This window comes from Dothidotthia symphoricarpi (assembly GCF_010015815.1).
Source record: "Dothidotthia symphoricarpi CBS 119687 unplaced genomic scaffold P153scaffold_17, whole genome shotgun sequence".
NCBI classification, from domain to species: Eukaryota; Fungi; Ascomycota; class Dothideomycetes; order Pleosporales; family Dothidotthiaceae; genus Dothidotthia; species Dothidotthia symphoricarpi.
The window spans coordinates 853,566-875,882 of NW_022985024.1; the positions used below are offsets into that span (position 1 = coordinate 853,566).

The window sequence follows — 22,317 nt, forward strand, 5'->3', positions numbered from 1 at the left end:
CAACTATATTGTCTTATGTTTCTCAAGTCACGCTCTTTGCTTTGATCAACCACCTCCTTACGACACCGAGAATTCTCGTCTCTCACATCTCCAACCACCCCCCTTCACGCTCCCCTCCGAAGCACAACCCCAAACCAAACCCTCACACCAATCCACTTATTCCCCCTGTTTCCCACAACCCCACTCTCCACATCCCCCCTCCCAACCTCCCTCTCCCTCACACTCAAAACCTCAAACCCACACTTCCTTGCCTCATCAACCGTCTCCTGCACCGTATGCGCGAAACTCGTTCCCCTGACCTTAACGCCCTGCTCATTAACGAATCCAGCCTGGGACACAGCGCCCATGTCGGCGTGCATATTCGTGATGAGCGCGAGGCCGCCGGGTAGGAGCAGGGTGTGCGCTGTTTGGAAGAAAGGCTCCAGGGCGACGTGTTCGAGGACGAGGGTGGAGATGAGTGCGTTGACGGGCTTAATAGGGGGGAGGTCGGCGAAAGGATCACAATGCTTGAGGTCGAGGGTCGTGTTCCTATTATCAGCGAGCAGGGGATTGAGCTTCTGGCGCGCGATGTCGAGCATGGCGGCGGAGAAGTCGAGGCCTGTGATTGCGATGCGGTGGGTTGCGGGCCAGGGGTGGGCGATTAGGCGTGTTGTGTTGCGGCCTGTTCCGCAGCCGAGATCGAGGAGTGAGAGGGCTGCGGTGGGTGATGTGCTTGGGACTTGGGCGAGGAAGGCGGGGAGTAGAGTCGTGAGTTCGGCGTCGTCGATGGATTGGAGCATGTTGCCGTCTGTGTCGTATACGGAGGCCCATTGGTCGTATGCGTCTTGGGTTGGGATGTGCTGGACTTGCTTGGGCTGTGACTGCTTGGGGGCATCTTGGGTTTGCTCCTGCGCGAGGGGTGCCTGTTGAAGTATGGGGGTCTTCATGTTTGGGTTTGCGGTGCCGATGTTTGAGGGATCGGATTCTGTAGTCGAAAATGACGGGTTCAGGTCGACCAGAGAGGTGTCGAAGGTCTTGTCAACGGATGTGGGTTGTGTCATTTCAACGGTCGTCTTTTTCTTGACTCAAATTCAGATGGTGTAGGTTGAGAGCTTTCCTAGACAAAGATGTATCGAAGATCGTTGACCAAAAGAGCTCAAATTCAGTGACGTATCAGAAACTTGTACACGGCCAAACGGTTCAAAAGGTTGGAGACTGAAAGCGGGCAATGAAGAAGGTACTTGAGGTGTGGAAGTACAGTTGAAGTAGGAGCCTAACGCGGATTTATGTATTGGTACTCCACGCCCTGCATTGGTTCCACATTTCCTGTTTAGGAAATATGTAGTCCAGTGTCCTACATGACTCACAGATGCATCATTGGCTGACTGCAACTAAGTGGAGTAGCCTGCGTTCGCCACCACCACACCAAGTGAGGAGTGCCATGTGTAGAAGAACGTGTCAACGATCATCTAAAGCCTGCACTCCATACACAACACCAAATTCAAAAAATCATGTTGTAATATCATGGCAGAAAGTTTCTTGCAATGTTATGTTTCTGGGTATCTTAAAGGTGACGACTTCGAGTAGCTCCAAGCTAAGAAGACGAAAAGTACTTGGCAAGTACCCGATTCCGATGCCGGACCAAATGCTTCCGCGAGATCAGCGCATCGCGTAGACGCGTGTCCACCCAGCCCTTGCCGAGTTTCGCGTCGAGCAGCAAATGCGTGTACGCAAAGACGCTGGCGTCAAACAACCCAGGCCCCGATGCGCCGAAAAACCACCTATTGTCGCCAAGCAGCGTCTCAAGCGCTGCAAATGCTTCTTCTGCCTGATTGTGTAGTGTTTCTGCGTTCACGACGGTGGAAAACTTGAGGAGCTCGTTCTCGGCAGCGAGGCGCAGGTCTCGCGCGATTGTGAGGCGGACGAAGGGATTGGTTGAGGTGGGGAGTATGTACAAGGGTTCGGCGATGGAGGTCGAGTTGTGGGAGAGGTAGACACTGTAGAGCTGTGTATTGTCAATTATAGCTCATCGTCACGGTAATTGGACATACCCAGGCTCTTCGTATCCGGTGGTCCAGCAGGGACAGGTATGCTTCATATTGCACATCGGAGGGTTCTTCTATGGATCTGGAGCTGTTGTTCATGGCCCATCGCTGCAGCTTTCCTGACGGCACCGCTTGTGTGGGCTTCAATGGATCTGAGGAGGCGGGAAGTAGAAAGGGGAGGGCGCCGCTCGGTGACGCATGGTTGTTCGCTGATGCGATTTGGAAGTCGACATGGGAGAATTTCAAGTAGGCCTGCAAAGCGATTAGTATCGTCATGATGTGTTGCCGCAGAACCCTCACCTGCCACTTCAAGCACGCCGGATTGAAAGATGGTGCGCCCTTCAGTGCCTCTCTATCTGTGGTGAAGACATGTAGGATATGCGCATTGCGGTTTTGGGGGGCGCGTTGTGGGAGCTCGTTCGCAGGATATGTTAACAGCGGGAATCTATCGAAGAGCTGTTTTATCGGTTCGGGGACAGTAAAGATGCTGCGGTAGGGTGTTGGTGGTGGTCGTCGTTGCTGACGGCCAATTCGGGATATGTCATCCTTGCTATGTTGAGACATGATTGTATGCTGGCAATGCGCAGAAGTGGCCGCTTGGTGCCTTCGCAAAAGTAAAGATGCCGCTCGGAGGTCCACAACTCGCCTAAGACTGCCGTTTTGGAGCCCAACGTCATAGCTAACATGAACCCCCACCAAACTTCATCTCTCATTCTTTTCAGTCACACACGAAGAGGTGGTCTTGCAAATAATACACCCAGTCAAGTCATTCATCACGTAGAAAAGTGTAGACTCCACAGTTTTCGACACCTTTTGTTTAGAGCTATCAAATCCACCAGGGTATCTCATAGTTGTCAAAACCATCATCTTGCTCACTCCCATTTCCTATCATCTCAGCCATCTTCAATCATTTCTCTGCCCTCTATCTCACCCATCCAGTCACATTTACCACTCCTCTCAAGCACAAGCAACACCATACCGACTAGGCGAAGACGGAGGCGCAGGCGGAGGAGGAGGACGCTTCACACCAACAGTCAGCCTCGCGTTTCCCATCACAACAACACATTTCTACGACAGACTCACATCAGGTTTAGGGTCCCGTGCCGCATCAGGGATTCCAATCACATACTGACCAGCCTGGTACACTGAAAGACCGTACCGACTCGGCGAAGACGGCGGCGCAGGAGGAGGACGCTTCACATGCACAGTCAGTCTTTCGTTTCTAAGCATTCACGATAAACTCACAGGCGGCTTAGGGTCCCGTGCCGCACCCAGGATACCGTTTATGTACGGATCCGGAATAGGAACCTCGGGGGTAAGCGAGCGAGAAGGAGTCTCGGACGGTGGCGAACAAAGATGAATGTCCGAGAGCGCGTAACGGCTCGGTGAGGGTGGGGGTGGGGAAGGAGGCTCGATGTATTGTTAGTACAGTGTATACCGCGAACGTGTCCTGGGGGTACGTACTGGGGTTTCGCTACCCGTCAGACTGCGCTGAGAAGGGCAGGGGGGCGAGGGGAGGGGAGGCTTGGATTTGTCAGTATGGTTTGAGCGTGGTATGTTGTATGGAGACTTGCTGTGTGGGGACCGGATATGGCTGTTGACATCTCGTGGGGACGTGCGGTTGTTGTGCTGATTTTGTCTTGAGTGTAGGTCGTCTTGTTGTATTGCTTCTTTCGCAGGGGATGTGATTTTGTAGCAGTGGTGGTAATGGTGCTTGTTAGGGTGTTGTAGTAGCTGCGAAAGTAGATACTGTAATGATCGATACAGAGAAGAGTAGCAATGAGAACGAGTTATATACTCCTTGCGTACTTCAATGCCGGATATGGTGTTCGGGCGTGAAGATTGAGCATGTTTGTAGGAGTGGACAAACATCTTGATTGTAGCAGAAGAGGGGGTTGTAAAGGTTGTGCAGCGAATATGTACGTTTGATATCTGAATGCGCAGACGTTCCTGGAGTGGGATAATTGTGATGGAGATGAGGTATGGACAGGGCTACCATGATTGGCAAACATTGGTGATGGAGTCAAGTGACTGATTCGGCAGGATGTGGATGGCTCTGGGTTTACTGATGAGTGACGGCTGTATTTATCGGTAATACCATGCGCTTCACCACGCAGACATTTAAACGCAACTCTGCAGGAGAAAATGGTAACAAGCATCACGGCAACAACGCATCACAGCAGATGTTGTCAACGAACGAATGTGAAGTAGAAAATGGACTTCAATTGGTAATCATACAAGATAGAACAGTAGACATTAAGTAAGTTATATAGGCTTCAGGACATCATGTCGGAACTCGTCGATACAAAGGAAATTGCGCTTCCGCTGCAAAGGTAAAGATTTGCCATCTAAGAATGATCAAGGGGGTATATCCAGATATCCAAATGCTATCATAGCAAAGAGATGACAACGCAAATCCATCCAAAGAAGGCAATTACAAGAAGGTAACGAAGGTAAGGGTATAGCAGAACGATGAAACCGTGTGTAGAATTGAACTCTGAGCTGGACGTAGTACACAATGTAAAAGGTGGTCGAAGATCATGCAGGTGCTAGGCATCCAGTTCGCTAATTGGCGTGACAAAGGAAAGTCGAATAATAAGAAGAAACACAAATACATGACAGCAAGACGTGAGCAACGACAGTAGCTCAAGCCATCATCATAAGACGCGTCCGACGTTTCTGGACGTTCCGCGGTCGGAAGCCTCCAGGGCCAAGATAGTTCTGGGGTGGGGCGGCCGCGTGTTGCGCATGGCGTCCACAATACTTTCGGCCGCCGACCTCGAAGTAATCGTCGCGTAGAACGACTCGGCATGTTGCGCATGTGAAGCACCTTGGATGAAACTTTTGTCGCGAGTCTGTCTCAAGGTATTGGCCTTCGATGCCGCGGTTGCAGGCTCGGCAGAGCGACCCGTTGAGCTCGTGATAATGGTGTTCGCAGTAAGGCGCGTTGTTGAAGACATAAAACTCTGCTGTGGGAAACGGATCGCCGCAGGCCCTGCACGCGAAACATTGCTTGTGGTAGCGTCCAGTGAGACGACCCGAAGAGTCTTTCACGGATTTCCCAACAATAGGTTCGGAACATCCCCGGCAATTACCCTTGCTCGGAGGCGTCCCACGACGAGTTTCTTGCTGCCGTGGCTCTGGATCAGACACGCGCTTTGGTGGGGTCTGCCCAAGGTTCAGAGCAGGATCTCGTGATGGAGATGGAGATGGTCTACGGGGCTGCCTGTTGAACGTGCCTCCCATCATGATGGCCGGGTCCATAGGAGATTCTGGATAGTTAAGATGATCCGGAGCCGTTGCTGGCGGGTATCCTGGTGACAACGACCGAGGAATCACATAGCTCCTAGGCTCTGGACGATCCTGCGCCTGTGGAGGAGCCGGGCGCGTCTCTGCACGAGACACAGGACTGGCAGTTCGTCCAACCCTCTGCTCCACAATTTCATCGGGTCGGCTGATCTTTGAGACTTCTCGAGAATGACTTCCTTCAGATCCTGGACCACTTGATCGAGAGCTTGCCCCGCTTCTAAAGCCCGAACTGGCATAAGAATCATCGGAAAGACCGGAATCTGAAGGAGTTTGCAGTGGGTTTAATGGTGCATCGCTTCTGGCAGTGGACGACTGGAGGGCTAGAGGCTGAGCAGAATTCTGTCGGGCAGCGGAGTCTGAGCCACTACGGCTGAGCGCAGCCGGAGGAAGCATGTTGTTTGCACGAGGCATGAAATCGGCGATATTCTGCGGGGGAAGATCCTTGGTGGAAGGTCTTCTTGGCCGGGGCGGAGGCTCTCTTCGTTGTCTGTTTTCTTGTGGCGCCGGATAGGTCCTCGACCTGTTTTCTAGGTTCAATTGTCCTGGTCTCGTCAGAGTATCTTGCTGTAAGCTTTCGAGAAACTCGTCGATGCCATCGGTCTGTTCTTCCTTGAAGGAAGGCGATGTGGCAGGCGCAGCATTGGCTTGGTTGAGGCTGCGATTTGAATATGCAGAGCCTCGCGACGCATTCGACCCCTGAGATGTCCGTTGCTTGTGCATGCTCCCCTTATCCGCTATGCTACTTTGCGTCTCGGTTCTTCTGTGCCCCGACGGTGTAGCCGACCTAGATGCAGGGGTGTTGGGTCTGCGTTCGTCTCTTCCATCAAATGGCCCAGGTAAAATGTTGTCCATTCGTCTCGTTACATTCTCTCCACCGTTCGTTCGGGGACTGAGCGGGGCAAACAAGGGACTAGGCGCGGCATAACGCTGGTTGTACATGGGGTCCAACCTATCCTGCGTCGGGGGAGTCGCGCTTCGATTGACAGGGAAAACAGGGAAGGCACTGTCCAAGTTGGAGAGGAGGTTGGGGGACCGGTGTGCCGTAGGTTGTGGCATCGGGTTCGTCGCGCTTCTGTTCATCGAGAACGGCGGTCTCTGTGGTGCAGGCGACAAGCTCCGCGGATCGCTGTAGCTACTCGTCGGCGACGGACTCAAAGGACGGAATGGTTTGTCTGCAAGATTTAGTATAGAGCCCTGAAGTGCTGCCTGTGTGTATCTTACTAGCTGCGCGAGAGTCGATTCGAGAAGGCGGAGGCATACGCCCCGATGGTGACCGTTCCACTGGCCTGTTGCTGAAAGACGCGCCTCCAAAAGTTGCAGCACGATCGAGCTTCGGCGACGTCAGTGAGTCGGGGGCTGGCGGCGGTGAAGGCCCTATAATTGTTGAAGTTGCTAAAGCTAGAGTTAGTTGGCTGTACTGTTACTGAGCGTGTAGTTTGTACTCACTCGAGGGAGCTGCCGGAGCACAGACATGGTCGGCCAGCTCCAATATGTCGATATCAACTCCACATGAGGAGCACTTTATGGTTGGTAAAAGGCTCATTTTGACAAGGTTGACTGTGGCTTCCAGGCCAGCAAGCTTGCACTCAGGCAAAGAGGAGGAGGAGGTTCGTCAGGTCCAGTGTATCGTAAGGTGAAGTTCCGGAGCTGGTGTCGTGGAGTGGGAAGCTAAGTTGGAGTAGATTTGGTCTCGAGGACAGGCGCGTTCGCCGAGGGCAATCCTTGCACGTCCAATGGACTAGAAGACGGTGGGGCTTGTTCGACCAAGGGGTTGATGCGGGAATGGTGCCAAAAGGGCCCTGATCTGAGGCCCTAGGTACCGCAACGGGATACTAGCTAGCGATGCTCGGACTCTATTTCCGACATGTTCCGTTTTGAGATATTGTTTGACCCGCGTGCGATACTATGGGTGTCGTAGAAAGAAGACAAGATGACGAAGGTCGACCAAACAGAGCTCCTGATGGAGACTGGAGCCGAGTGCAATCAAAGACGACGGTGCCAGAAGCAACCAAGGGCACGCGAGATTCATTGTTTTTGCATGCACGTAACCCGCACCCCTAGATCGTGGCGCCCGCAGGTGACAGGGCGAGAGTTGTGATTGGGTAGACTATTGAATGGGGCGGCGGGTGCGCAGGTTGAATGTTCCAGTCGGTGCAGCCGGTTGCAACATGCAACCTGTCAAGCTTCCATGAAACAATCGTCCGCCGAACTGTCTCGTGGATGTCGCAAGCGCTGATGACGATATGGCCACCACCAGAACAGAAAAAATGCGAGTGATCAGGTTGGATGAGGCGATGAGGCAATCTGGGTGTTCAGAGTCAGGGAAATTGAACCTTGGGGCGGCGCGCGCTAGGTAGGTCATGCAGACTCGATTGCAGCTGGAGGCTTTGTTCGCAGACCGACCATGCGTGAGAACCATTAATCAATGGCAACGACCGTGCTGTTAACGTCAATGTCGTTAGGCCAGATAGTTACTCCAGGAATACCATGCGTGGTACGCAGTCGTGATCGCCTGAGAACAGGTTCCTGTCGACGATCATTACCCTCTGAATGCACAGCGTAACGGCTACTGTGACAGAGGTCTGGGGTTTCGCGTCATGCCAGACCCTGCTGTTTCCAAGGCGCGCATCGTCTTGGCAAGACAGCAAGCGTCTTCGCAATATTCTTTGTTCAGAACATCGTGGTGTGTATGCGATAGAATTCCAGCCGTGTCTTGATGCGGAATCCTGTGTTTTCGAAGTTGCGCACATCCTAACAGAGCGTAGCCATGAGATTGGCTGTCCATGACTGGCTGCTCGGTATGAGACTACGAGACCCAATCTCAAGATCGACAAAGTCGAAAACTAACAGACCACGGTACAGACGCGAGCACGCTGTGGAATGTGCCGGTCGGTGTCTTTTGCAAGGGCAATGAGCCCTCCTCCCTTCACCATTCCTGTTCGAAGTTCTCATGTGCCTCATGTCCACCATTTCGATATTGGAGACGTCTCTAGAGAGTATTACCACACTGGCGTGATGACAACAACCAGTGCTTCCAAATAACAGTAACTTGGAGAATCTCCGCGGCCGACTGACGCCAGTTGTCGACCGTCCTTGACCGCATGTTCGATGTGAACAGTCAATATAAAGTGCATTGCAGAATGTAGACGCGACATGCCGTTAACCATGTAGCTCCTCCTCTCTAGCGTAAGCGTGCCTGCATCTGGGTAGCCTCGGACCATGCAGGGACAACCGGGGAACTGCAACCCTCCCTCATGTCGTTTCTGGCAGTTTCCATTACCTGGCGTGTTCTCGTCCGTCTCTACATCTTCACAATCTCAACTGTGGTTCAGTGTGCTGCAGGTTATGATGGATGAGTAGTAGGCGCAGACGCGGCGGACCACCGGAGGCACGTTTCCTCGAACCATTGGCCTGATCAGCTTGCAGCGGCCTACAGCTGCATATTTAACTCAAAAAGTGGAGTTGTCGAGAAAGAAGCGGTGGGAGTACCGTGATATGTTGCCAATCGCAAGGCTCTCTGCTTAGGCGGCCAACCCTTCCCATTGGTCGGCTTTCCCTCACGGGATACTCGAGTACACGTTGTTCGGCAGCAGACTGCAGGTAAGAGCGAGGTGAATATGTGCACGCTAGTTTCGATTTGAGGGGTATATATCACCGTCTCTCACCCTCTCTAAACTTCACCACACACAGTCTCAAGTAAAAGCCGCCCTCTACAGCAACACTTACAACACCCTCCTCTCATCTACCACAACATACTCACCCGGGCCATTGCCCAGTAGTCAAGACGTTTTCCAATCTCCTCAGCTCGTACGTACCCACTCAAGCCACTCATAGGAGCGCGCTCTTCTCTGTACTATCCGCGTGCCTTCACTAATGCTTCCCAGCGTCCACAACCCATTCGCCGGCCGACGTACTTCTCCTTCTGGAGCAGCGTCGGATTTAGACTTCCGCAACTAAGTTCTTTCTGCTATCAAGCCAACAAGAACTTCTTAAGCAATCATCATGGCACCTCACGCAGAAGACAATGTCGGCCACGCGAATGGGTTTGGAATTCAGACGGCTCCCGCCAAGGATCTCTTTGTCGTCAACTCTCCCAATGTCGAGTACACCGAAGACACCATCAAAAGCAAGTACACTTACCGGACCACGGACGTTACCCAGAACGCCGACGGTAAGTATGTAGCCATTCCTAAGGAAACGCTCTATGACTTCAAGGTCACCCGCAAAGTCCCCAAGGTTGGGGTTATGCTTGTCGGTCTGGGAGGCAACAACGGAACCACCGTGACCGCAGGTATCATCGCCAACAAACGCAATCTCGTTTGGGAGACCAAAGAAGGAAAGCGCGGTGCCAACTACTATGGCTCTGTCATCATGAGCTCGACCACCAAGCTCGGCGTAGACAGCAAGACCGGCAAGGAGATTCACGTCCCCTTCCATGACCTTTTGCCTATGGTTCACCCTAACGACCTCGTCGTTGGTGGTTGGGACATCAGTGGCATGAACCTTGCTGATGCCATGGATCGCGCCAAAGTCCTCTCGCCGTCCTTGAAGTCTCTAGTCCGTAAGGAGATGAGCACGATGAAGCCTCTGCCCAGCATCTACTACCCCGACTTCATTGCCGCTAATCAAGAGGAACGTGCCGACAACGTTCTCCCAGGGACTAAAGCCTCCATGGCGCATGTCGAGCAGATCCGTAAGGACATTCGGTGAGTGACGATCCTCAACTGTTAGTTGCATTGGTTACTTACTTTTTTATCAGCGACTTCAAGGCCGACAACGGGCTCGACAAGGTTATTGTACAATGGACCGCCAACACGGAGCGCTACGCCGATCTTCTTGAGGGCATCAACGACACCGCCGACAACCTTCTCAAGGCTATCGAGAACGGTCACGAAGAGGTTGCTCCCTCCACCGTCTTCGCTGTTGCATCCATCCTCGAAGGTGTTCCGTTCATCAACGGCTCTCCCCAAAACACGTTTGTTCCTGGTGCTATCGAACTTGCTGAGAAGCACAATGCTTTCATCGGTGGCGATGACTTCAAATCTGGTCAGACCAAGATGAAGTCAGCTCTGGTCGATTTCATGATCAACGCCGGTATCAAGCTCACCTCAATTGCCAGCTACAACCATCTCGGCAACAACGACGGCATGAACCTCAGTTCTCAGAAACAGTTCCGTTCCAAGGAGATTTCCAAGTCCAACGTGGTCGACGACATGGTTGCCGCCAACAATGTTCTGTACAAGGACGGCGAGCACCCCGACCACTGCGTCGTGATCAAGTACATGCCCGCTGTCGGAGACGACAAGCGCGCTCTTGATGAGTATTACGCGGAGATCTTCCTGGACGGCCATCAGACGATCAGCTTGTTCAACGTCTGCGAGGACTCTCTTCTAGCCGCGCCGCTGATCATTGACCTTGTCCTTGTCACTGAGATGATGACTCGTGTTCAGTGGAAGGCGCACAATGCTGAGACTACCGACTCCAAATACTCTGGCTTCCACAGCGTGCTGAGCGTCCTCAGCTACATGCTCAAGGTATGTCCTACCATCTATAAGGATTGACGTGATGTAACTGACATGTATCAGGCTCCTCTTACCCCGCGTGGAACTCCTGTTGTCAACGCTCTCGCCAAACAGCGTGCTGCTCTCACCAACATCTTCAGAGCTTGCGTCGGCCTTGAGCCGGAGAACGACATGACCTTGGAGCACAAGCTCTTCTAGATCTTTTACAATCTGGTCTGGGCGATCATTACTTTGATTCAACTCAAAGTCAACATCTTGGAGGAGATGCATAGGGCAGGACACACTAGGTTTGCGAACTTGATTTGACCAACTACATACACTCATTACTGGAATGCAAAATGAAAGATTGACATTGGAACTGGTTTATTATCATCTTGTGAATTGAGATCATTCTCTTGCGTTCTTCTTGTCTGTCTCTCACTGTCAGCATGCTGATGGGAGAAGTTTAGGTACACAAAGTGCTGGCGAACGCAACTTGAAAATGATACATCTACCTGCAACACAATCATTTCGGTCAAAGAGCAAAGCTTTGTCAAGATGTTATGATAATGTTCTTGCCAGGATTGGCGTGCCTTCCTCAAGAAGCAGGCACGCTCCTTCCACCTCGACCCAAACCTCACCTCCACTCCAACTCACCTCACCAACACACGCACAAACCATGCCAGCGTCCTCAATCCAGTCGTTCTTCTCGTCCTCGCCGACCAAGAATAGCGACGGCTTCACAGCAGAAGAAGTGCAGTCAGCGCTGCAACCATCCGGACCCTCGCAATCAACCACATGGATCGTAAGACGCTCAACAAGAACAATCACGCATACCAAAACTGACACCCCCCAGCCCACACTCGACTACGAAGAAATCAGCCTCGGCGACCTGCAGCCCGGCCCCGGCAACCGCACCCTCACAGGCCGCGTAGTAAACTTCTACGAGATGGCGAAGCCCAGCAAGCGCCACAAAGCAGCCCAAGGCTACATCAAGATCATGCTCGCGGACGACACGGGCGTGCTCACCGTGCGGCTGTGGTACGCGAATACAGTGTATAAGGTAAGGTTGGGCCAGCTCGTCTCGCTGTGGACGGTGCATGTGTCGAATAGCGCGGAGCACAATTCGTTGGCGCCTAATACTGCGCCGTTGTTTACGTCGATTTTCCCGGAGGGGGAGAGGCATTGCTGGTTCATGACGCATGAGAATAGTGATGATGGGACGCAGTTTAGACGGCCGTTTGGTTGTGGGGATTCGAAGACGTTGCCGGGGTTGATGACACTTAGGAGCTTTGCTGATGGGGGGTATGATGTCGATGATCCGAAGCTGATGGTTTGTGTTAAGAGCATTGGGGCGAAAAAGAGGTGTGCGTGTTGCTTGCTAATTCTCACTTCTTCATGCACTAACGTGATAATGCAGATATCAATAGGAACTCGACTACCAGTGAACTGATCTCGCTCGGCATCTTCGACGACACGGCTGACGCCCAATTGACACTCTACGCCCCCCTCTGCGACTCAGCCTCCACCTTCCAACCCTCCAAGACCGTCCTCCTCATCTCCAACCCGGGATGGCGCATCGACAAAACCGCCAAGTTGACCCTGAACGGCAACTCACGTGTAGACATCGACCCCGAGCTCGGCGATGCGCGCCGTCTACGTGCCCTCGCGCAGCGTCTCACAAAGAAAGAACACGTCAACCCCCCATTTCCAGACGTCGATGTTAGTGACTACGAGACCGCGCCGGTCCGCGCTCTGTTCAGACTGGCGGAGGTGGACGACTTCGCACGGGCAAATCCACGGGAAAGACTGGTAGGATATATATCCGTCATCATCACCGAGCTCAACATTGTGGTGCCGTTCAAGCGGAACATGCTCCTGTCCAACGAGTGCTGTGGGATTCCGGTGTTTGCCAATACACTGAAGGTGCAGTGCAAGCAGTGCGACAAGGAGATTGACCTGCGCGTCAATCCGCGAATTGTAAGCCCCTCTTTTAATTACCTTTCCATATCAAAGTACCAACCACGCCATCTAGCTCGGCCCTGTCATTGACGAAACTGGCCAGATTGCCAGCGGAAAACTCATCTTGTCTGATCAGGCGTGGACACAGCTCCTCGGTCGCACGCCGGAGCAACTCGTCGCGACTAGTGTTGATGTGTTGCGGTATCTGGAGCAGAGGCTTCTCCTGCTGCGGGTGACGATGGGGTTTGCAGTCAAGTTGGAGGACGAAGTGGGCCGGCTGGGGGTGTGGTGCGTGAAGAATTGAGGCTGTTAAACATGCGAAAGTGATCGACCACTCCTGCAGCGCGTTGATTGGATCATACCCACTTCAACATTTACATGGCGGTGGGATGGTATGACGTCAACGGTGTTGTAATGTGAGTTGTGTTAGTGGTTACTTCCAAGATGAGAAAAGAGTGAGTGAATGCGTCGATTTCAAGATTAGGTTCACAGTTTGTGTCTGGTGTGTCGTCATAGCTGAAGGTGGTGTTTCATGGCGGTGGCTGTATGCTATGCGAGTCGCGTCTCAGCTTCAGTGCTTACCATCAGCGTCGATTGGCGAGGATAGGTACGGCTCAGGCTGGACGCCTTGGTGTCTTGGTGTTAGTTGTCCAGCTCTGAAGATGGAAGGTGGTGGTTGAGTGCAGCAAAGGGCGATGCAAAGGGCTAGACGAGCTGGATAGTCGGTTCACGCGTGGCTCTAGGCTCGAGCATGGCAGTTGACGGGGTCTCGAAGCAGTAAGACAGGCGCGGGGTTGAGGGTTGGACCCTGATTGTTGGAGCTGGCTGCTGTGTACCGGCGGACGGGCGGGCGGCTGGGAGTGCGGGATTTTCGACGTTGAGAACAGTGGATGAGGATGGGGCGTGGTGATGGCAGCCGGTGGTGGAAGCTTTGTGCTGTGCTGAATCTCCCGCCGAGGCTGACTCCTGCCTCCTGAATGCGCCGCCGGCTCTCTTTATAGACACGAGCGTACCCAGACCCCGGCACCCGCGCAGCGTCTCTGTCTGGCGGCATTCTTCCAACGGGTGCATGCAGTGAGGCCACGCTATTGCCGCAGCTCCCGGCGTTTGGACAACAAGCACTCTTGGCCCCCCGGGCAGTGCCAGTGGCCAGTATGGATCTCCGCAAGCGACCGACCTTCAGCTCCAAGCTCGCGCTCCCCACCCGCCTCAAGCACCACCACCACTCCCCCACCACGACCGGCGCCGCCTCGCAGCCGCGCACCACCGCACCGCTCCACAGCAGAAGCAGCCACGGCAGCCTCCGGCGCGCAATGGCAGAGCAAGCAAAAGGCCTGGTCCTGAGGGCCAATGTCATCCAGGTGCGCCCGCGCCGTCCACCCCGCCGCCGCCCACGGCTCCAGCTAACACGCGCTGCAGGGCCGCGACCTCGCGGCAAAGGACCGCAGCGGCACCTCTGACCCGGTGAGTTCTTGTCTACACCCCCCGTACATCGAGCGTGTCTTTGGACGGCAATATGTAAGCGCCAGACGGGCACTGACACGCCGCGCCGCAGTACCTCGTCCTCTCGTGCGGCGACGCCAAGCAGGCCACGCCCACCATCAACAAGTCGCTGAACCCGGAATGGAACACGGTGCTCGAGCTGCCCGTCGTGGGCGAGCAGAGCCTGCTGCTCGAGGTCGTCTGCTGGGACAAGGACCGCTTCGGCAAGGACTACATGGGCGAGTTCGACGTCATCCTCGAGGACCTCTTCCAGACGGCCCACCCCTCGCTGGAGCCGCGCTGGTTCCCGCTCGAGTCGAAGCGCTCGGGCAAGAAGAAGTCGGTCGTCACGGGCGAGATCCAGATCCAGTTCTCGCTCGTCGACACGAGCAGCCCGTCGGCCACGCCCGAGCAGGTCGTGTCCAAGTTCCTCGCCATCGCCGGCCAGACGTCCAGCCCCGACGAGGACGAGGAGGGCTACCTGATGCGCGGCGACAGCAACCTCACCGACCTCGACGAGGAGGACAGCTCCGACGAGGCCCAGGACGAATCGAAGCGCGCGGAGAAGCGGGAGCGCCGCCGCAAGAAGCTGCGCCTGGCCAAGATGAAGAAAAAGGCCAAGCAGCTGAGCGCCTACGAGTACTCGGACAAGGGCGACGTGGCCGGCGTCCTGTTCCTCGAGATCCAGAAGGTCACGGATCTGCCGCCCGAGCGCAACAGTGAGTTCCTCCAGCGCCTCCCTGCCACACACGCTCACCCCCTACGCAGTGACGAGGACCTCGTTCGACATGGATCCCTTCGTCGTCACCTCTCTCGGCAAGAAGACGTACCGCACCAAGACCGTCAACCACAACCTCAACCCCGTCTTCGAAGAGAAGCTCGTCTTCCAGGTCATGCGCCACGAAGTCAACTACTCCGTCAGCTTCACCGTCATCGACAAGGACAAGTTCTCCGGAAACGACTATGTCGGCACAGTCAATTTCCCCCTCGAAAAGGCTGTGTCTGTCGCGCCACAGGCAGACCCAGACACGGGCATCTACAGACTCCCCGAGCCTTCCGACTCGCCGGGCATTAATGAGCAGGATACTAAGAAATCTCGCTTTCGTCTTCCCATATCCCGTTCGTCGTCCTCCCACAGTCTGTCGCGACTAGGTCGGCCGTCGTTGAAAAAAGAGACCTCGTCGGGCTCGCTGTCTGCCAGAGAATCTACTACATCTCTGTCTCTTCCGCCGACGAGCGCTCCCCAGCCCATGACGGACCCGCAAGGCAATCTCACCCCGGCCGTCAACATCAACCCATCAGCAGTCGACGACGAGGATTTGAAAATGTACACTCTCCCGTTGGAGATGAAGAACAAGGACAGGTGGGAGGACAAACACAACCCGACGCTCTACATTCGGGCCAAATACCTTCCATACAGGGCTCTGCGACAACAGTTCTGGAGAGCCATGCTCAAGCAGTACGATGCCGACGACAGTGGGTTGATTGACAAGGTGGAGCTGACCACTATGCTGGATACGCTGGGTTCCACCCTCCATGAAGCGACCATCGACAGCTTTTTCGAGCGATTTGCTGCCGACCACAATGGCGACGAGCTGCTCACTTTTGACGAAACAGTCATATGTCTTGAGGACCAACTGCAGATTACCGAGGGGCATCAAACAGCGAGAGGCATCAGCACTCCTTCGTCGGAGACCGGGTCCCTCATGTCGATCAACAAAAACGCATCTACCAGTTCGATCCCGGCGTTGGAGACCAACACATTGGGCCGAGGGGGCGAGGAAGGCGAAGCCCTCCAAGGCGATGATCTTGCCGATGACAAAGGCGAAGAGCATGTCATTGAGATTCGCGAGTGCCCCATCTGTCACCAGCCCAAGCTGAACAAGAGATCGGACGCCAACATCATCACCCACATTGCGACTTGCGCCAGCCAGGACTGGAGGCAGGTCAACAACATCGTTATGGCTGGGTTCGTTACCTCGAGTCAGGCTCAGCGGAAGTGGTACTCCAAGGTCATCACTAAGATCTCGTACGGTGGGTATAAGTTGGGTGCCAACTCTGCCAATATTCTCGTGCAGGACCGCATCACTGGTCAGATTAACGAGGAGCGTATGAGCGTGTATGTTCGACTGGGTATTAGGCTGCTGTACAAGGGTCTTAAGAGTAACAATATGGAGAAGAAGCGGAGTGAGTATTGAAGCCCAATTCTTTCTCAGCATATACTAATACTTCACAGTTCGCAAGCTGTTGAAGTCTCTCAGCTTCAAGCAGGGGAAGAAGTACGACGATCCTGCTTCGGCTGCGGAGATTGCAGGCTTCGTCGCTTTCCACCAACTCGACATGACCGAAGTGCTGCTATCGACTGAGCAATTCAAAAACTTCAACGAATTCTTCTACAGAGCCCTGAAGCCAGATGCGCGCCCATGTTCCGCGCCCGAGGACCCCAGAGTCATCGTCTCCCCCGCCGACTGTCGATCTGTTGTCTTCAACACACTAGACGCCGCCCAAGCCATCTGGGTCAAGGGCCGCGAGTTTACCGTCGAACGCTTGCTAGGCGACGCATACCCCCAGGACGCACAGCGCTACCATGGCGGTTCGCTGGGCATCTTCCGACTCGCACCCCAGGACTACCACCGCTTCCACATCCCAGTCGACGGTATACTTGACGAGCCCAAGACGATCGACGGCGAGTACTACACAGTCAACCCAATGGCCATCCGCTCGGCCCTCGACGTCTACGGCGAAAACATCCGCGTCGTCTGTCCCATCGACTCTGTAGCCCACGGTCGCGTCATGGTGATCTGCATCGGCGCGATGATGGTCGGAAGCACAGTCATCACGCGCAACAAGGGCGACCGTGTGGGCCGCGCAGAAGAGTTGGGCTACTTCAAATTCGGCGGCAGCACTTTGCTGCTCCTATTCGAACCCGGCGTGATGAAGTACGACGACGATTTAGTTGATAACTCGCGCTCCGCGTTGGAGACTCTGGTATGTCTTCCCCCCCTCTACTAAAACCGTGTTTTTTTCACTGCTAATATGGGTCTTTCAGGTCCGAGTCGGCATGTCCATTGGCCATAGTCCTAATCGCGCCCCGCACGCGCCTGATATGCGTAAATCTGATCCCACGATGGAGGAGAAACAGGATGCTAAGCGGCGTATTGAGGGTAGTTTGGCGCCTGAGGGTGTTATGGGGCCGGTGCCTGGGGCGGGCATGTAGGGCGTGCGGGTGTGAGATGGGATAGAGAGAAAGAAAGTAATAGATAGCATATCGTACATATATACATATCGTTTAACTTTTTTTCATCGTGGCTTGGAGGTTGGATTTGTATGAATTTGCTGTTCTACCACCTAGTTTTGTTTGGATGACTTTTCGCGATTACTTTGGGTAGTGTTTTGCTATGTTAACAAATGCGACTTGCTGACCATTTAAATTTAAATCCCGTCTATTTTTCACCCAACTAGATGGAGATTCTCTATCTGTCGTGCAACGTGTGTTACTCGTGCAGAAGTTGGAAGTGGATCCCCTCTCTGTCTCTCGAAGTCACGTGGAACCCACCCATGCATGTATGTACGGGGGCGCTTGCCTAGGCTTGGCTTGGCTTTGTTTACACTTTCCCCTCGCACACGCACACGCACGCCAGGCATTGAAACGCCATCAGCACCCACCGCTTCCCTGCTCCTGCGCTCCATCCCCCCCCCCGTACAAACGCGCGCACCTCGAGATATTCGCATCACCGCCCCCCAATCTTTACGCACACATTCACGGAATCCTGGGATATATACTTTTACGAGGCGCTTTGACCACCTGTGCTGGACTGAATTGGACTGGACTGGACGTGTTTGGCGTGCGCGACTCACCGGCTCGATATCACTCATACACGCTTGCTCTCTTGCACACGCCTGCCTACTTGCTCGCTCACATACTTGGCCACCTGCTCGCTCACACGCCTGCTCGCCTGCTCGCTATCGCTCGCGGCGCGCCCCATGCACGCGCGCTGACCAGATCCACGCAAAATCGAACACCTCGCATCACCGAAACCGAATCCATGACCACCATCTTCGCGCGCTCCCCGCTCGAATCGCTTCCCATGGCCGCCAACAGGCCGACGACGCGACGGAGAAGCGTGAGGCAGGCTTTTGACGAGGAGGATGTAGTCGTGTCGAAGCGGGCAAAGGTGGAAGGGCCCGGGACGGCTAAGAGGGGTGCTGCCGCGAAGGCCTCGGCCGTGGCAAAGAAGGCGGCGAAGACGGCTGCGTATGACGAGAATGACGACGGCTTTCAGTTCTCGCGCCGCACATCCAAGCGCACAACCAAGACGCAGATATCGCTCACAGCCCCGGAACCTATACCTGAGGAACCACGCGCCCCGGCTGCACTTCCACTGCCCGCCAAGCCCTCCGCGCGCCGAAAGAAGGACACGCTGGCTGTTGTGGAGCCAGACTCCGCTGACTCGCAGAAGCGCCGCCGCTCAGCCCGTATTTCCGGCGACAGAGAACAGCTGGAAGTCCGCCCGAAAGTCACACAGCCCCTCGCGCCAAAGCGCACCAAGAAAAGCGCACCCGTGGAGAAAGCGAGAGAGAAGAAGCAGATTACTCCAGCGCCAGAGGAGAAGAGCGCGTTTTCGGGCGTGCAGACGCCCCAGCATGGAACGCAAGTTGCGACGAAACGCGACCCCAACGCGCAGAGGATCATGCTGCCTTTTGCCGACACGCCTGTGATTACGAGGAACAAGGAGATGCGCAAGGGCGGCAAAGATGGACATCGACGGAGTAGCACGGGTTTGCGGGGCAGGAGAGCGAGTTCGCTGATTGATAGCGGCACGTCGAATGGTGAGTCTGCACGGCTACTCTTCGCATCGACCTCGCTTGCTGACTATTTTGCAGCTCTGCCACACTCGGAGATCGAGGTCCGCGACTTTTACAAATACATTGAGCAGAGCCTGCCTGAGCCCCGGCGGATGAAGCAGCTTCTCACGTGGTGCGGGACACGCGCATTGCCGGAGAAACCGTCGGGAGATGTCAAGAACGCGAATGCTATTATGGCTGGTGAGTTCTGTCGTGTCTGGAACGGGGGGTAATAGCTGATGTGTGTTGTAGCGCGAGCAATCCAGCAAGAGCTCATCGACGACTTTGCAAGCAAAACAGAGCTGTCGGATTGGTTTAGCAGGGTACGTTGTGCGCTTCTCGATATTAGGAGAAAGATGCTAATACCGTGTAGGAAGATGTTGCGCCCCCACCGGCCGTTACGAAGCCGAACCCGCAAAACGAGAAGAACATGGCGACACTGCAGGAGCTAGAAGAAGAAATCAAACGGTATGTCCTCATCTCGTCCTAACAAGCACCGCCTTACTAACAAAACCCACCAGCCTCGAACAAGAACACACAGCCTGGCAAACCCTCGCCTCCCCACAAGACCACTCCCAACCCTCACACCCCACAACAACCCAAACAATATCCCCCTCCCTCCTCGACCCCTCCCAGCAATCCATCCTCGCCGCCCTATCCCCCCAACCACATCCACAATCACAGTCCCACCCCCCTCCCCCCTCAACAACATTCACTTACTCCCACCCCTCCGCCCTCTCAGCCCACCTCGCCTCCCTCACAGCCTCCCTCGAACCCGCAATCGACCTCTTCGCTCACGGCGTCCATGCTATCGACCAGTACCGCCTCACGGCTGAGCGCGTCGCGGATCGTGTGCTGGGGACTGCGACGAGGAGGTTGGAGGAGAGGGAGAGGGGGGCGCGGGAGAGGGTGGGCGCGCAGGGGATTGGGGTGGGGGATGTGTTGAGGGGGTTGGCGGGGGTTTTGGGGGGGGAGGTGTAGTGTGATGTGTAGGGGTTTTTTCTTTGTTTGCGGGAGGTTGAGAGGGGGTGGTTGTGCATGTGTCGGGAGTTTTGAGGGTGGTTTTGGGAGATATGGTATGGTGTATGGTGTATGGTGTTTGGTGATTGATAGGCTGGGTTTCTGGACCGCTGATGAGATGAAATGACATGGCTGCGTTGGTTTTTTATTGAATTGCTGCATAACTACCTATCTTGTTTTTTTCTCCAGACGACTTTCTTACATTACAGTCTTTTCGATGTTTTACGTCGTTTTTGTGGATGTGTCTAGATTTGTCTGTCTAACTATTTACTTCGAAACGATGATCCACATACTCTCTATCAATCGCTAGCATGTGAAGCGTATGCAGATTACAACGCGAGATGGTGATGCGGTCTTTTTACTTGTTGTTACACGGTGGATGGATAGATGGGTGAGATGTGCTACGCTACGCCTAGGAACAAAATACAAATTATACATAAATAGTACGCGTGGCAAATCACGCTGGGGTGTGGCGATGTAACACAACTCAACGCGTTAAACTTGCATTTGTTGTATAATACACACATAACGTAGTGCAACCCCGTTATTAGATACTACCCCCTACATCACGTACTTCCACGTATGGCAAACGATATATCCCCTAGTACTGATAGCGATAGCGAGGTTTGTTGGAGATTTGAAACAATCGAGTAGAAGAAAGTCGGTTCGTCATTTAGTTCAATCTCGTTCGTATCTTTACTCCAATCTCCACCTCTACCTCCCTTCCCCGATACTCGCACGCCCCAGACTATTTCACGAGCCCCAGACTATCGCACACGTAGGCCTAAGCTCCAGCTCCAGATATGAGACGATGATGAAATTCCATCCGTATATGCAAATGTATACACTGGATCAGGGGGGAGACGGATATGGGAGGATGTTACTCCTACGAAGACGACGTGAATGTATTCCGGCTATTGTGGTGTGGACAGCGGCGAAGTCTCAGCGTGGTTGCTGGGGGTAAGAGGGTTTCTCTGCTGATGCTGATGCTGATGTGGATTGGGAAAGAATAAAGGGAGGCGAGGTGGGATGGCTGATTTGGGGTGATTTGGGGTGATTGGTTTCGTTTGGGTTGATTGTGGGGTTGATGGAAGGAAAGTAAGTTATCTCAAAGACGATGCAGCAGTTACGTAACATAGTAGCCATACAAGTATATTTTACGTTTTAACAAACATATATCACGATGAACTGAATAGTCGTAATAGCGGAAGTAGAGTAAAACACACCCAACCCAACCCAACAAACCCAAACCCAACATGAAAAAAAGGTAGTTAGATAAAAGAAGCAGCTCCACGAACCCAAAGCCACACTCCGTTTCCACTATCAAACTTCCATCCACATAAACATAAACACAAACACCTCGCAGCGTAAGTAAGTATGAGTATGAGTATAAGTAGTGCCCATCTCACTGCATGTAACCCACACACAACAATCCAGTCCAGCAATACACTTACAAACTAGCGATTATTTGGATAGCACGAAGGTTTGAGGTGGAATATAGACATGCTGACTGGGGAGCAGAGTAGCGAGGGTTGGAGGGTTGGATGGTAGGATGTGTGTAGACGATGATGAGTGGTGGAGGGGAGGGGACGCCTTGTTAATCACATCACATCACATCACATCTTATTAGCTGACAACCATCAAACTGATCAAGTCCATTCCATTCCGATCCAATCAGCAATAGACGAGTAGTTGTCCGGGAAAGTGATAGTTAGTAAATAACGGACACTAAGTAAGTGATGAGTGACGATCAAGGTGCAACGCCACACACACATACACATACATACACGACCCATATCCACGCGCAGTCACATCATAGTTAGCAGTCATAATTAAGAGGTATCATCATAAAAAGTAAATAGTACCTAAGGAGTGTATTTCAATTCATTCAATATAAATTACAGTGACAAGATTTCATTTCACTACATATAACACACACACACACACAGCGCAGTGTAGCACTTTGAACGACTGACTGACCGACTCTACGACCAAAAAAGGAAAAGGGAATACTAAGGAGATATATAACCACGCCAGGCGTGCGCACAAGAGGAGTGTAGGTAAGGTAGGTAGGTGGGTCGGCAGATAGATAGATAGGTACGAGAACCAGTATTAAGAAAAAGCTTTACAACCCCCAGTCCAGTACAGAGTTTGAGGAAGAGGGGGGAGACGAC

General features: G+C 53.6%; 8 protein-coding genes across 8 annotated transcripts; 4 read left to right on the forward strand and 4 right to left on the reverse strand.

Annotated features, from left to right (window-relative positions):
• Nucleotides 1-104: 104 nt before the first annotated feature.
• P153DRAFT_378165 (S-adenosyl-L-methionine-dependent methyltransferase) lies at nucleotides 105-1,040 on the reverse strand (the record flags this gene model as incomplete). Its single annotated transcript, XM_033669779.1, has 1 exon — nucleotides 105-1,040. The coding sequence occupies one exon, from the start codon at nucleotides 1,038-1,040 to the stop codon at nucleotides 105-107; it is 936 nt and encodes a 311-aa protein (XP_033521006.1).
• Nucleotides 1,041-1,573: 533 nt separating this feature from the next.
• Nucleotides 1,574-2,588, reverse strand: P153DRAFT_297698 (uncharacterized protein; the record flags this gene model as incomplete). The annotated part of the gene is made up of 3 exons (XM_033664172.1): nucleotides 1,574-1,984; nucleotides 2,031-2,276; nucleotides 2,325-2,588. 3 exons carry the CDS (start codon nucleotides 2,586-2,588, stop codon nucleotides 1,574-1,576), a joined length of 921 nt encoding a protein of 306 aa, XP_033521007.1.
• Nucleotides 2,589-2,749: 161 nt separating this feature from the next.
• Nucleotides 2,750-3,896, reverse strand: P153DRAFT_399381 (uncharacterized protein; the record flags this gene model as incomplete). The annotated part of the gene is made up of 5 exons (XM_033671722.1): nucleotides 2,750-3,044; nucleotides 3,108-3,218; nucleotides 3,270-3,434; nucleotides 3,489-3,773; nucleotides 3,834-3,896. 5 exons carry the CDS (start codon nucleotides 3,894-3,896, stop codon nucleotides 2,982-2,984), a joined length of 687 nt encoding a protein of 228 aa, XP_033521008.1. The 3' UTR covers nucleotides 2,750-2,981.
• A 774-nt stretch (nucleotides 3,897-4,670) lies between these two features.
• Nucleotides 4,671-6,876, reverse strand: P153DRAFT_378167 (uncharacterized protein; the record flags this gene model as incomplete). Its single annotated transcript, XM_033669780.1, has 3 exons — nucleotides 4,671-6,505; nucleotides 6,555-6,725; nucleotides 6,780-6,876. 3 exons carry the CDS (start codon nucleotides 6,874-6,876, stop codon nucleotides 4,671-4,673), a joined length of 2,103 nt encoding a protein of 700 aa, XP_033521009.1.
• A 2,459-nt stretch (nucleotides 6,877-9,335) lies between these two features.
• On the forward strand, nucleotides 9,336-11,053 carry P153DRAFT_297931 (Myo-inositol-1-phosphate synthase; the record flags this gene model as incomplete). The annotated part of the gene is made up of 3 exons (XM_033664191.1): nucleotides 9,336-10,039; nucleotides 10,093-10,867; nucleotides 10,919-11,053. The coding sequence occupies 3 exons, from the start codon at nucleotides 9,336-9,338 to the stop codon at nucleotides 11,051-11,053; spliced, it is 1,614 nt and encodes a 537-aa protein (XP_033521010.1).
• A 460-nt stretch (nucleotides 11,054-11,513) lies between these two features.
• Nucleotides 11,514-13,525, forward strand: P153DRAFT_407812 (uncharacterized protein; the record flags this gene model as incomplete). The annotated part of the gene is made up of 4 exons (XM_033672048.1): nucleotides 11,514-11,639; nucleotides 11,691-12,201; nucleotides 12,255-12,814; nucleotides 12,870-13,525. 4 exons carry the CDS (start codon nucleotides 11,514-11,516, stop codon nucleotides 13,098-13,100), a joined length of 1,428 nt encoding a protein of 475 aa, XP_033521011.1. The 3' UTR covers nucleotides 13,101-13,525.
• Nucleotides 13,526-13,950: 425 nt separating this feature from the next.
• On the forward strand, nucleotides 13,951-17,495 carry P153DRAFT_297766 (uncharacterized protein; the record flags this gene model as incomplete). Its single annotated transcript, XM_033664175.1, has 6 exons — nucleotides 13,951-14,157; nucleotides 14,216-14,260; nucleotides 14,352-14,997; nucleotides 15,047-16,465; nucleotides 16,515-17,266; nucleotides 17,328-17,495. 6 exons carry the CDS (start codon nucleotides 13,951-13,953, stop codon nucleotides 17,493-17,495), a joined length of 3,237 nt encoding a protein of 1,078 aa, XP_033521012.1.
• Nucleotides 17,496-17,970: 475 nt separating this feature from the next.
• Nucleotides 17,971-20,104, forward strand: P153DRAFT_346576 (uncharacterized protein; the record flags this gene model as incomplete). The annotated part of the gene is made up of 5 exons (XM_033666129.1): nucleotides 17,971-19,108; nucleotides 19,163-19,324; nucleotides 19,376-19,446; nucleotides 19,497-19,591; nucleotides 19,645-20,104. The coding sequence occupies exons 1-5, from the start codon at nucleotides 18,325-18,327 to the stop codon at nucleotides 20,102-20,104; spliced, it is 1,572 nt and encodes a 523-aa protein (XP_033521013.1). The 5' UTR covers nucleotides 17,971-18,324.
• Between the last annotated feature and the right edge of the window lie 2,213 nt (nucleotides 20,105-22,317).